The sequence below is a fragment of the Labeo rohita genome, chromosome 25, assembly GCF_022985175.1.
Source record: "Labeo rohita strain BAU-BD-2019 chromosome 25, IGBB_LRoh.1.0, whole genome shotgun sequence".
NCBI lineage: Eukaryota > Metazoa > Chordata > Actinopteri > Cypriniformes > Cyprinidae > Labeo > Labeo rohita.
The window spans coordinates 3,875,425-3,890,300 of record NC_066893.1 but is presented as its reverse complement, the minus strand read 5'-3'; the positions used below and the strand labels follow the sequence as shown (position 1 = coordinate 3,890,300).

Below are 14,876 nucleotides of genomic sequence, written 5' to 3'. Positions count from 1 at the left end.
TTTCTAGAATTAGGGTTGTACTTAGTTTTTTTTTTTTTTAAGTAAACTTTGAAATATTCTCACAAAATCTATAAAATATAGTAAAGTAGTAAATATAAAGTAAAGTAAAGTAAAGTAAAGTAAAGCATGAGTAAATGTGGTATTTACTCACCAAAATAACAATGTCCACTGTGTCATTTTTATTTAGTCTTTTTAAATTTGGGGCAACAAGATATATCCACATCTCAACAACACTGAAGCTGTTGCAATTAAAAACCACCAACATGCTTAAAGACTCTGTAAATGAATGTTATTACACTTTTTTGATCAATTCAATGCATTCTTGAAATAAAGTAATTTCCTAAAAATCATAATAACCCCATACATTTGAATTACTGTAAATATAATAACAGTCCTTATTATAAACACAAAATAATAATAATCAACTTTAATATTCAGTGAGGACAATTAGACTACGATTTATTTGATGGGGGGGCAGTGAGGGACCTGGATAATGGGTAGGGGGGCGCTGGCCCAAAAAAGGTTGAGAACCACTGTGCTACAGAGAGATGAATCTGTGATCGCATATTTTCTGCACGCTTCGGTTGTGTGTCAATAAGCACGTTTATCATCTTACACGTCTTGCACTTTCACATATATGCATCAGTATTGCGGATTCACAAAAAAAACAAAAAACAAAACAACAACAACAACTGTGTGCCAGATAAACTAGTAAGTTATATCGCCTAGCACAACGAAATACAACACATAATTAACCTCTATCTGGTTAATTATATACTCGTTTAATCGACATTTGAACTGTATCTATAAAAATATATCTGTATACATACCTTGCAAATGCTAACGTTAGCTGATCATGCTTGGAAAAACAAAGCTAGCTAACTAGTTAGCTTCATTCAACAATGTTTATTCTTTCTTTAAAGAACATTTACAAACCTAACTGTGTAGTTTATTTGGCTTACTTTCTATATTAAATCTGGGCAGAAAGAACTTACCTTAAAAGAAGACATCCACTCCCTTTGCCATCGTTGTTTATGTTTGAAGCAGTAAACTCCGTGTATAGTTCAGCGACGGCACTTTGCGCATGCGCAATAATGTCAAGTTGACCGCTCAAATGAAGAAATAAAAATACTGAGTTTGCTCAACTTTCTTATTTGTGTTCATTGAGAAAAATATAGTAAACATTGAGTTAACTTGTTTTTATGTGTAAACTCAACATTTTGCTTAAAAATGTGTCCACTTGACTTACATTTTTAAACTGAGTGAACAATTTGCAAGTTGGAGTTTTTACAGTGCACTGACAGCTGGTATTTATGTTATTGACCGCTGCAGAACTCTGGTCAGGGAGTTGAAGTCATCAGAGTTTAGCTGTTAATTGTACAAGACGAACCATATACACGCAGTGTACTTGAGGTAGTTTTTGGAAATTAAGCACGCTCAAAAAGATTGCTAAACATCGTCATCGTCTTATAATCAAAACCAGGATTACACAAATTTCATTCACAATTAACAATTTGTGTCATTTTTAGCAACAATGGGCTATGTGACCATATATTCAGGAAGTAATTATGCTATTTAATTTTATATAGCATAAGAACAAATTTGCCAATATTAAGCATATAAACAATGGCAACATGCGGTATTTGATTTTTCAAGTTTATTTGACTAAAACATGTAGTACTTCACACTGATATTATGTTTAAACATTTTATGTTTAAACATCTCCTCACCACCAGAATGTCTGTTTAAAAAAAAAAAAAAAAAAAAAAGTAAATAAGTAAATATTGGATAGTCTATAGTAAAAGTCATGGTACTGTACTTTGTGTATCCTTTTGGTGCCATATGTCATTCAGAAGTCATGATGTCATATGACAAATGCGATGTAGGGTGGGTCATATCTGAATATTAATAACTTTTCATGCAGTGTTTAGACAAAAGACTAAAGACATTTGCTAAGCAGTGAGATTTTAATTTTCGATGGCACAGATTATGCCAATATTGTATTATAATGTTCTATAATTATAAAGCATTATAACAAATCAATTTTTATTTTACCTCACAAATATTGAATGCAACATTTTCTCATCTGACACACCGCTGATCTGCAGTCACAAGCTTGTCTTTTTGTAATGGGATGTTTGAAATACAATATGAAACTCATACATATGTGGTACGTGTCATCACAAATGTGAAAGCAAAATGGCTAATCATAAAAATAAATAAATAAAGTACACGGCCATAGTCAGTGACATGATTCTGTCATTTGGTTGTTGATTGGATGGAAGCATATCTGAATGCGAGCTTGCAATAGTAAGAAAGGGCAGGATGTAAACAGATGTCACAGATTCTCTGCTATTTTCATTATGAACTATTAGTTTTGTTTTGGCCTCCTGTGCCAGCGGTGTCACCCAGCTCCATCAGCTCTCCGTCCTCACCTTGGGATCCCCTGAGATCGGCTCTGTCTCCATCTGTCGTCCCCATAGACTGTAAAAAATATGGGTGAAGTGTCCGTGACGTCACCGTTAGGTTTCTGAAGAGCATTTTTGAAGCTCTTAGTGGGCGGGAGTCGGCCGTAGTCATCTTGGAATCGCGTCACTGCACGTCACTCCCGGATAATCGAAAATGGGCAAAGGCGGGGCGTGGGTGGAGCTGGTTGCTGAAGCCACGCCCACCTAGCACGACGGTGGTGACAGCTGCCAGAGCCGTATAGAGAGAGAGTTGCGACAACGGAAGTTCAAAACGCTCGATAGTCACGTGATTCGTGGAGACTTCAAATAGTTCCAGGAAGTTCATAGCGGGCAATTGGAATACATGGAGTTGGAGAGGCAGAACTGCGATTTTGGTTAATTAGTAGAAAATAAAAGAATGTATTTACATCATTTATAAAATACATCGATATGCATATGTAGTATGTATATGTAGATATATCGGTGTTGTATTTAAAATATAAAATACGCTAATATTTGAGGATTAATGTGGTCAACTATCGCTACTTGCCTTGTTAACATATTTTAGGCTAAAGTAACTTTGGTTAAAGACTGCATTTGCTGTTTTGAAATGGTATTGTCTTGTTGGTATGTTGTCTTAATACCAAATAAGTAAATTATAAAATTAAATTAAGGAAAATTCATCTTGTTTAATGTTTTTGATTCTTGATCACCCCATAATTATTAATATATAAATATTTTCATAGTATATTCAACTTAAAACATTGTTTTTACACATTTAATCATATATTTTACGTATGTTGATATGTTATACACTTATTTACAGCAACTGATTTATTCATTTATAATAAACGGAAAAGCATGTTGTCCTTGTAGTTTCCTGTGCTAAATGGGAATGCTCCAGAGTCACTCACAGAAAGCAGAATGAATGAATGGTTTTCCTACTGACATGGAGAGGAGAAAAAAGATGCATCAAGTTTTATTTTATTCACATTTATTTGTATAGCACTTTTTATTATACAGTGTTTCAAAGCAGCTTTACAGGAAAATTAATGTTTCTACGTTACAAATAAGAGTTCTGTTAACAGGTGTAACTGTTAAAGTAATGTTCATCTGGCAGAAATGTTAGAAATGTTAGAAAAATTAGGCTATACAAATCATGCAGTTAGTTAACATCATGTATTCAGCAGAAACAATTAATACAATAAAGCAATGATCACATGATTTGATCATGTTGATTATAATACAAAGAAAATGTGGTAGTTTGGTGTGTTTATTCAGAGTTGGCGTCATCTCTTCAAAGGTGTTCTCATTACAGGGAGTCTTCAGGTGGTTCTTGTTCTGAGAGCAAAATAGAGAAGGAGAAAAACATGGGAGAAATGGTAAAGTGATGCTCTATCACATATCAGTCCTGTGGCATCGCTGCTCCTCCACACAGTGTTTCTATAGTAGATAAGAAGTACAAAAGTACAGTAAATATAAAACACAGTAATAAAGTACAGGTTTACTGTGATTACATTTATTAAAGTTGAAGTCAAAAGTTTACATACAGCTTCCAGAATCTGCAAAATTTGAATTAATTTACCAATATTAACACAGTATTAAGAATGAACTGTATGTAAACTTTTGAACTGGGTCATTTTTATAAATGTAACTATTATTTTCTCTTATGGACTATATGTAAACAACATCTTTTATGTGAAATATCTCATTCAGGTCAGTACTAAATAAACAATGTTTAAACGTATTTATTTTGGTAATATAAATTATTTTAATTAACATTTTGCAGTATCTGCAAGGTGTATGTAAGCTTTTGACTTCAACTGTATACAGTAGTGGTATTTAATATATTTCTGGTAATTTAGCCTGGTATGATTCTCAAATGAAAATTGCCTGCCTCTATTTCATTCTCACTTAGGTCCATCAGCATCCTTTGCAATAAATTTAATTCTAATATTTAACTTTCCACCAGCAAAAATCACATTTAAAAGCCTCAATTACACAACGATGAATTAAACTGCTTTAAGAGAACGAATAATACCCCCTAAATCTACTAATTTAGTGAGGAATAATCTAATAATAATCTGTTTTAATGCATTAGGTAATTTAATTAGCTGCTCTGATAATATATAGTTTTCTTCTATAAATGTCTTACCTTGTAAAAGTGGATCACAGCGGTCTCTTCTGCTGCATCTCTATGGCGCTGATAGTATTAGCGCTAACTTCCGGGAACTATTGCGCGCCTCCATGATTCGCCATTGCTGTAAAAAACTGGTCCATTGGAGTCAATGGAGTTGTCGCAACTCTCTCTCTATACGGCTCTGACAGCTGCGACAATCCACCTGTCACTCAAGTGGCCACGCCCTAAATTATGCAGAACATTAAGGCTTAATATAATTTAAACGGATGAGTTATAAAAAAAAAATTCACCCCCTCACAGTTGACATGAAGGCCAAAATTAGCTATACAGACCAAAACCACTTTTTGTACCAGGCTGTAAACATATTTTTTTCCGCTGTAAAGTTGGGCATTTTAACATGGGGAGTCTATGGGATTGACTCCCTTTTGCAGCCAGTCGCTGAATTGCAGTTTTAGTCACTTCCGTGTTGGCTTCAAGAGGGAGACCGGGAGGTTGCCATTGGTCGTCCCACGGATGTCGTTGGCCACACCTCCACCTTGGCTCCTCCTCCGTCCATTAGGGAGGGGAATATCGCAATACCGCGCTACTGACGAGCATAACCACAGAGGACTGCAACAAGCAGCAACCACGATATTTGCGTGTTTTCTTTTTTCGTAAGGTTATGCCCTTCTCATTTTACACTTGCATGTGTACCGAATGTTAAGTTAGTAATGATAACATAATGTGTACCATGCTGATTTGTACTTAGGTTCAGTATATTTGCACTTAACAAGACAGCGAATCAGAAAAGAGATTGACTGAGCGCGATCGATTACCCTCGTCTGTCCTTCAGCCCGAGTCATGCATATTATATAAGTTGTCATGTCTAAGGTAAACGGAAACTGTCTTAGCATCGATGCTCTATTGGTCAGCTGAGCCTTTAAAAATGGCGCTCAAAGTTAAAATGATTTAAACAACGTGTTTCATTTCATTTCTCTTTGAATGAGTAAGCATTTTTAAACGTGTAGTTGAGTGTAGAATGAACAGTTTAAAGACGCACTCGATGCAGTCCCTTGCCGCCACAGTGTGTCATAACAATGAAACTGCACTGACTGACAGATTTATGTAAACGATTTTATTAAACCTTTTGATCTTTATTCAACAACTTTGTCTTTATCTTGGACTACACGTGACAGGAGAAGTGATGTCAGCAGAGAGAAGAATGTTGTTCACAGATAAATTACGACGTAAGTTATGACATTTTGATAAAAAATTACATGGTCCAAAAAAAAAAAAGAAAGAAACGTGCATGGATGAATCATTCACAATAATATCAATATTATATGCATCATGTAACCCAAGTAAACAAGGTTTTAGGTAACAATGGTTTAGGTGACACTAAGTTTATCCTGCTTTCTGGAATATTCCCCAGGTTGATCGTAACAGATTGCATCATCAGAATATATATGGACACTTTGCCAGCAGCCTTGGTTAGAGATGCAGTGGTCCTCCATTAGTCCTCTTCCACCATTTTAATGAGCTTGTCGACCAATACTAAAACATAAATAAATAAAATACAAAAAAATTAAATATAGAAAAAAAAAATCACTGAAAATAAGACCATAATTTTTTTCCTCAAGATTTTATACACTCTTAAAAGTAATAAAATAAAATAAAGGCACTTCACGATGCCATAGAAAACCCCTTTTTGTCTAAATGGTTCCATAAAGAACCTTTAACATCTGAAGAACCTTTCTTTTTCACAAAAGGTTCTTCGTAGTGAAAGAAGGTTCTTCAGATTATAAGAAGGTAAGAAAGAGATGGTTCTTTAAAGAACCTTTGACTGAATGGTTCTTTGTGGAACCAAAAATGGTGCACCTTTATTTTTAAGAGTGTATTGCTATCACCAAAAATGACAGTTCATGTGTTCTTGGTCACATATTCACATAATCTATTTGCGAAATCTTGTGATGTCAGTTTTGTGAGTAAGAGTAAAGATTAATTGTAACATTATGCCTTTATTGGGTTCATTATAGCCTGCTTGTCCTTTCTTGAATTATCCCACCAAACCTTTGTGTAAGTGCAAGACATTTGATGAACTCTGATGTATTTTTAGTCAAGGCTGATTGTGTATTTTCATTTGGAATGTCTCTCATCATCATTTTCCCTTCCTGTTTTTGTCCTCCGGTTTTATTATGTATAACTTAGAAATTATTTATAGCCATTATGTTTGCCTTATCTTTGTTTAAGCATTTAATGTTTTGTTAAAAGTTTGTTAATCTAATTGAAAAAATAAATAAAATAAAATAATATAACAAAAGAGAAAAGTGTCACACTGTCAATTGGCGGGTTTTACTTTTTTCTGGTGATTCAAACTAATTGCCATTGCCCGTCCATGGCACAGCGAAAAGGATGTAACAAGAGATTCTTTGTGTTGCCGCACATAGAATGAGGACTACATAATAGCATCTGAAGTATCAATGAAATGAAAATATGCCACATTATTAGCTCTCCATGATCTGTTCACCTGTGTACTGTACTTTGTAACGCATTACTAATCACAGAAGAAAATGTGACGACCCACTTCACCTGTGTTTCAGGGTCTTACCTCCTGCCGTTGGTCGTAGGAAGGGCTCGAATGATCGACAGGCATTGATGAGCTCTATTAGCGGTTTAGGACAGTCTGGTGGAAGTGGCTCCATGACCTTCTCTGCACACACTTTTTGGAAGACCTGAGTGGGGTTTGTACAGTCTAAAAACACAGGCACAGAAAGAGTGTATCATATATTCAGTTTAAATAACATTCAAGTAATATTCAGGACAAACGCAATAATGATACTGATAGTGTTGGAGATACACACCTTTGAAAGGAATCTCTCGTGTTGCAGTTTCCCACAAGACAATGCCAAAACTAAAAAGAGCATGTATAGTCAGTAACCATCCTTTATTTGAGTAAGATGTGCGTGTATGATATTTGGACTGCCATACCTGTAGATCTCACATGCTTTGTCGTAAGGATGGTTGATATTCTGAAGCAGCTGGGGAGAGCTGTAATGTAAAGCACTGCTCCTTTTGGATTTATTCTTCTGAAGAGAAATTTCTGTTTTTGCCAACTCAAAGCCTCCCAACTTGCGAAACATACAAATGAACATTACGATGAAACCCAAACCAAAAACCTTCTGTTAGACAAAATTGGTTTAGTAACAAAAATATATACATATAAAATTGTTTTCTCATGTATAAAGAAAATAAAATATATTTAATGTGATATAATAATTGTTATGAATGAATGAATTAAAATGAATTATTTGAGTCATTTGAAACTATTAGCAAATTACAGTGCCTTGCGAAAGTATTCAAACCTCTTATTTTTTCAGGTTTTGATATGTTGCAGCCTTATGTTGAACTGTTTTAAATAGTTTTTTTTTTTTCACATCAATCTACACCATAATGACAAACAAAACAAACAAAAAAAGATTTGTGACAACTTTTCAAATTTATTGCAATTAAAAACTGAAATAAGTACATTGCATAAGTATTCATACCCTTAAAACGGTACTTACTTAAAGCACCTATAGGTGTTTTGTTGCAAATTCTGTTTCTGAGCTTTATATGCAGTTCCCTTGACCTCAGGGCTTGGTTTTTGCTCTGATTTTCAGCTGTTAGACCTTTTATTGACAAGTGTGTGTCTTTGCAAATATACTCATTCAAATTAAATGCCCACAGAGGAACTCCACTCGAAGTGTAGTAACATTTAAAAGCGATATGAATGCTCCCAAGCTAAATTTCAAGTATCCCAGAAAAGGGTATAAATACTTATGCAATGGAATCATTTCAGTTTTTTATTTCTAATAAATCTGCAAAGTTGTTACAAACCTGTTTTGTGCTTTGTCATTATGGTGTATGGAGAGCATATTGATGTGAAAAAGGTAATTTAAAGCAGTTTCACAGGTACATGTATATAGCTATTCAAAACAGTCTTTAGAAATGAAACTGTATAAGATTATTGCCCTAGATGCCCTAAAAGCCCTAAAAAGGCATACATTTAAAAGGTACATACATCCAAGTGCATTTTTTTTTCCATTCGTTTTCCATTTTTATAATTGCCTTATTATTATAATCACCATACTATGTTGTCTTTAATGTCAAATACTTAATTAAATTACTTAATTTATACTCAATTACAAAATGATAATCAATATTTTAAACTGATATAAATAACAACAGACTTTTTAATATTGTATCTAAATTCTACATGTAAAAAAACAGAAGCTCATAGGGCTTCAATATTATGACAAAAATCATTATTGTAGATTATTGGTCTTTATATTGTAATAATGATTATTAATATCAGTATAGAAACTAATATTAAAAACATTTTTGTTTGTGTCTGCATTTTGGGCACGTCACATTCTGGATTTACAGACAAACAAGACGGTCCATGACCATGGTCTAGTCTAGTGCAAGTTATGCAAAAAAACAAAAAAAAAACCAAACAAACAAAAAACCCTGGTATAATCAGTGAATTAAGGTTTTATTCACATCGCGTCTGTTTTGTGTTGTTTATGATGAGGGAATTCAGTTGTTTGCAGCGCTGACTAATCTATCACTAATCTGACTGGCCAATGCATTCCTAAATTCAACAGAAATGCATTTGATTGGTTGTAAGGTTCAATGCTGCAAGATACACCATGTAAAAACATTGAAAGAAGCAGTGTGAGTGAATCTAAATGCAATTCCATGAATTAACACTTTTCATTCATTTTTACTTTTCATTTAAATCGTGACAGCTGTAATGCATTGTTTAATGGTGCAGGGGCATTTTTTGCTGCTTTGTTTTGAATTTAGGTGGCATTTTGGCCACAAGCCCTCATTAATTTCCAACCCTGACATCCAGGTGTTAAATTGGGATTTTTGAGATTTGTGTCTTGTGGCATTTTGGATTTTTGGGATTTTGGGATTTTTTTGGGGGGGGGATTGGGATTTTTGAGATTTGGGAACTACAAAAAATGTGGTTGTTTTGGTGGTTAAATGATGCTGATGCTGATATTGTGAAAGTGAATATCCATTACCTTCACTCTGTAGCCAGCAGCCACTAGAAAATTACTGCTTTTGATGGAGCCATGCACTTTAAACTTCTCCTCTGACTGATGCAGCCTGTACTGTGCAAAAAATAATGAGACTGAGATGACTAATACACCTTTTCTATATACAAACATACTGTATGAGAATAAATTAACTAGATAAAAAAGTTCAAGTTAAGTCATGATATGCTTTGTGTATGCTTAAACTCCAGGAGGAGTTAAAGTCAGATTTTTTATGTCACAGAGGAAGAAGAACAAGCCGTTAATCAACAGAATTACAGTATGCTGGGTTTTTTTATGCCAGTATAGCTAGATTTGGACCTGTAGAGTCCCTGCGCTGCATCCAGACACATCTGAGTCTTTCTCTCCCAGGGCAGATTGCAGTTACTGTCCAGGACTTGTCGAAGGTTTCCCTTCTCACAGTATTCCATCACTATCAGGTAACTTGCATTTGGTCCTGTATGAAAAGGACACAATGATAAGTAGATGCATGTTTACCTCCAGTAAATTTCAACTGGATGATTATTTTTTGGTTAGTGATTTGTGATTGGCACACCGTTTTCATTCTCGACACAGATCCCAAACATTCTTAAGATATTCGGCGACTCAAAGCGCTTCATGGTTTCCACCTCCTTGTTAAAAATGCTCCTCAGCTCACTGGAGAGAATGAATATGGGAACAAGGAAACATAAGTCATGAAATTGACTGATATGGTATAGACTGGTTTCACTCTGAATAAAATCTAACATTTGACCACAATTAATTTTTATCATCTACCTGGGGCTGGTGCATGTCGGACATGAGTATCTCTTGATAGCCACAGTGAATTTGTTGTACGTCCCTTTGTAAAGCTCAGAATGGCTGCACTTCATAAGGGTTTTTTTAGGAAAACTGTAGGTCAGTTCTTCTGGTTTAATCTCTCTAATGTCTTGCAGATGAAGTTGGGGTTTTTTCACTGGCAACCAGGGACAAATAAAACTGTTCAGATGAGGCACCATTCAAAACATTACTTTAACAATGTGAAATTTAACATTACTTTACACTTCATAAAAGCCCTGTTAATTTAATGAAATTCTTAGTGACCTCTTTTAGGCAAACATTTAAATCAAATCATGTGGTACAACAAATAAGCATTAAAAACTTAAACTTGTGTTTATGTAAAGTTTTTTTACATTAAATTTAGTATTTGAGCACATTTACCCACTGTCACACCCCTGTGTTGTTTTCTCCCTTCTATGCTCTTATTTGGTCTTTCCTGTTCCGTTCCTTGTTAAGTCTTTATTGGTTAATCACTCACACCTGTCTTTGTATCGTTAGCGCCCTTTTATAAGTTGTATTCAGTTTTGTGGTTGTCGTCTGATCTTAAAGTTATGTTAGTGTGTGTTTCCCTGCTGTTCCTGTCTGGATGTACCCTTGTTTGGATTTTATTAAAGCCATTTTGTTATATTTCGTTGTCCTACGTCTCCTTCCTACACACGACCTGACACCCACGTTGCAGTTTGAAGGTTAAATTATACATTTTAAAGGGTGAAGTGAATGCTAAATTAAAAAAAAAACACCACCTGATTTTCCCCAAACCAAATGTGTTTTCCACCACTCTAAAATTAAAATCATTCATCAAAAATTACTTGTGAACAACTCTGATTCTCTCTATCCAGTTTCTATCCGGTTTCTTTTGTGCCTCCACACTATCTTTCTATCTTCACTCCACCAACTGTTGAGAAGATACTTTGTCTTATTCAGAAATCCAAATCTTCTGCCTGTCCACTCGATCCTTTACCAACTCACTTATACAAAGACTGTTTAGCATCTTTGGCCATTTTAGTTACTTAAATTGTTCACTTCTCACTAGTTTCTTGTTTCTTCATCTCTTAAATTTGCTTCCGGCAGGTGCGTTGAGACAAGTTGAATCTAAACTCTGCAGGACACCGGCCCTCAGGACCAATTTTGGGCACCCCTGATTTACTCCTTTAAAGGCTAGATTCGTTTGGGATTTCATGCACGCCCCCATCCATCGTCTTGATTTTGATCCTATCTCTCTGGTTGTACTCAGTTCATCCAACTTAATTTCATATCAAAACAATCTAAAGTTACCAGTGGTGTTCCTCAGGGTTCTGTTTTGGGCCCTCTTTTATTCATTATCTACTTACTTACTCTCTCTCAAAAGGCACCTTTGATATAATTTTCTTCTAAACCACTAGATGGCATAGCACTTTCCAAAACATCTGCTTTTCAAGACAGGCCTGCAAATTTGTCTGATCCTTGACGCGACCGTAGGCAGCAGCGCAAAGTTGTTTCTGTGTTTACTTGATCTAATATGTTTTTAAAAATGTTGTAGATTTAAGTACCAAATGAGAATTGCTAAAAATAGATTTTTAAGCAAAATAATTCATGAATATATTTTAAGACAAAGATGTTCTGAATGACAATAAATTAAAATAAATAACACCAATGCATTTAAACTTTCAAGTTTTTTTTTTAAACCATATGAAACCAACATGATATACAAACAATATTTTAAGAACTTGACAATCATTTTCTAAAAATATTTTTCTTTTTTTATGGACACTCTTATTTGTCATTGACCCACTTTTCTGTACTTACATGATTCCAGGATTTCTTTAATGTCCAGCACCTCTTTTTGAGTTTGGTCAACTGTCTTCTGTACAGCATCAACCATTGTGCTCGTTCCTTTGCTCTCCTCAGCTAAAGACTGGAGCACTAGAGGAGACAGATTTATACTCTGTCAATACACAGTCTAAAGCAGGGGTGTCCAATCCTGCTCCTGGAGGGTCAACATCCTGCAGGATGTTTATCTGGTTCAGGTGTGTTTAATTAGGGTTGGCCCTCCAGGAACAGGTTTGGACAGGCCTGGTCTAAAGGTTCCAGTTGTATCCTGGAAGTAGCCATTTTATTCCAATTCAGATCCATACAACTTACAATCCCGAAGTTCCAGAGAGTCACTCTGTCTGTCCTCTTCATCTTCCCGCCACCGTGTTGCTTCTTGAAACACTTTCTCTATACTTGCTCTGTGCTCAACCTGAAGCGCTAGAGAAAGCACTTGAGCTGCATCGTTGAGCCTCTCATTTAGGCCGCTGAACTCCTCGCCGAGGTCATGCGCTTTGACAATCCGTTTCAAATAGCTGAAGGAAGTGTATTTCTTCACTACCTTCTCTGCTGACTCCAGAGTGAGTTTAAGATTTTCAAGCCCATTTATAACCTGTTCGGGTTCAGTCCCAAAGCCATGAACCTTCACGGCTTTCACCAGCTCAGCCAGGGTGTACACACGGTGAGCCAAGCGCTTGCAGCGCTTCTTGTTGGCCTTCACCTCCTCACAGAGGCTGTACAGCTTTTCTGCGATGACTAGGATTGGTTCTATGATGTCCATTGCAGCTGAGAATAAAAACAATTCAAAAATTAAATATTTTGCAATATCTTTAATGACTGAAGCATTATGTTCTTTTGACGCTGTTGAAAAAATTTGGAAAATACGCTCTATTTACCAAAAGTTTAACCAGTACAATATAAATACAAACCAATTTCCAATTGGAAAAGGTAACATACAAAAATATCAATATCAGTGGTAGAAACTAAAAATAATTAATTAAAAGTATAAATTATACAAACAAATGTGACAAATCACCCCAATGCACATGTTCATTAAACTATTATAATGCTGCTTTAAAACATTATGCATTATGAAAAGAGGTTTTTTTTGAACTAACACAGAAAATCAGGATCCATGATTAAATATTAGCTATGTTTTCATAGGACAACATCAGTTTATATTGCTAACAGAGGTTCAAAAGCAGTGCAAATAATGTTGTACTCTGTTTTATATATGGTATTATAACAGCTTTCAATTTTTAAAAATAAATACATAGTTGTAGATATATTTCATGCCTCCTGATTATTTATTTATTTATATTATGAGGAAAGGAAACTTGCAAATGCAGTCACGGAAAAACTCTTCCGCTGAAATGCTGGCAATAACTTATGTCGAAAAAATGTAAGAAGTTGTATGCAATTTTTTTACATGTCAGCATTAAGGGGAAGTGAAAGTTGCGGCAACAAATCAAAACATAGCATTTCCTTATTCCTCTTAAACCCAGTGTTCTGGTTGAAACATGATTTAAAATCATTAATAATGTTTCTAATGAATAGGATAACACAAAATAATTGTAGGAAATGAAATATTATTGAAAAAAAAAATACAATACTAATGTTAACGTTAGACTTCCTTGTATCTCGGGAAGAAGTCCATATACTAGTCAACCTAATTTACTTTCACAATCAGTTCAAGCTGAAACCATAAACAGGAAGCTGACTGTGAAATATCCTTTCAGACATTATCAAAAAAAAAAAAAAAATTAATATCGACCTCTGTACCTAAACATTTCATATAAAGTAATCAAAAAAGCTGACTTTGACCTGGTAATTCTTCGCATGTAACTTTGTGACTATTTTTAAGCTCACAGAACTGCTAGTTCTTCTATAGTAGAACCCAAACAAACACATTATTACACATATTAGGGTTATGGCATAATATGACATGAATCAAAAATCAAAATGCATTTTATATGTAAAGACATAACTTATGTACTTACTTTTAAGTTATTTTCCTTTCTGAACCGGTGACAGTCTGACACAGCAATGTGAGAAGCGTTGGTTTGAATGATTGATGACTCCTCCTCTACTTCACTATCCTAATGTGCAGCTTCCTTTTTCAAACTGAAACCGGATTAGTCATTAGGCTCGTTTTAGAGGCGGCTCGCCTCGCCTGAAATGTAGGCGAGAGTAGTCGGCTGCAGTGAGGGGAGGAGTGAAATAAGTGCAGTCAAGACGGACAGTTCTCACCTCTGGAAGTAGAACGACACACTGCGGTCAAGCCAGCCGCACTTTTTCTTGCGCGTGTAATCGTGCACTTACGGTACGGGTACTGAGAGCAGGCAAAATGCATGTAAAGAAGCTGTCAAACCGGCGTTTCCTATATACTTTTTATTCGTATGTTTATAAATACTTTACATTAGTCCATAAACGTTTGTATTGTATATTAATTATTCTAAATAATTTATTAATGTAAAAAAATAATACTATTAATGTGTTTTATTCCGTTTTTTTTATTTTGATGTTTGTGTGTGTGTGTGTGTGTGTGTGTAGGCTCTCTCTCTCTCACTGACTATATATAGAAGAAGAAAAAGCCGTCACACCGGCGTTTCCTTTTAG

At 35.0% G+C, this 14,876-nt stretch overlaps 1 protein-coding gene across 1 annotated transcript; it reads right to left on the bottom strand.

Annotated features, from left to right (window-relative positions):
* Window positions 1-5,728: 5,728 nt before the first annotated feature.
* Window positions 5,729-14,458, bottom strand: LOC127156205 (mixed lineage kinase domain-like protein). The gene is made up of 11 exons (XM_051098950.1): window positions 14,258-14,458; window positions 12,591-13,043; window positions 12,255-12,371; window positions 10,428-10,605; window positions 10,207-10,307; window positions 9,972-10,107; window positions 9,639-9,723; window positions 7,555-7,694; window positions 7,428-7,477; window positions 7,175-7,318; window positions 5,729-6,120 (listed from the first exon to the last, which is right to left on the bottom strand). Exons 2-11 carry the CDS (start codon window positions 13,036-13,038, stop codon window positions 6,080-6,082), a joined length of 1,440 nt encoding a protein of 479 aa, XP_050954907.1. The 5' UTR covers window positions 13,039-13,043; window positions 14,258-14,458; the 3' UTR covers window positions 5,729-6,079.
* Between the last annotated feature and the right edge of the window lie 418 nt (window positions 14,459-14,876).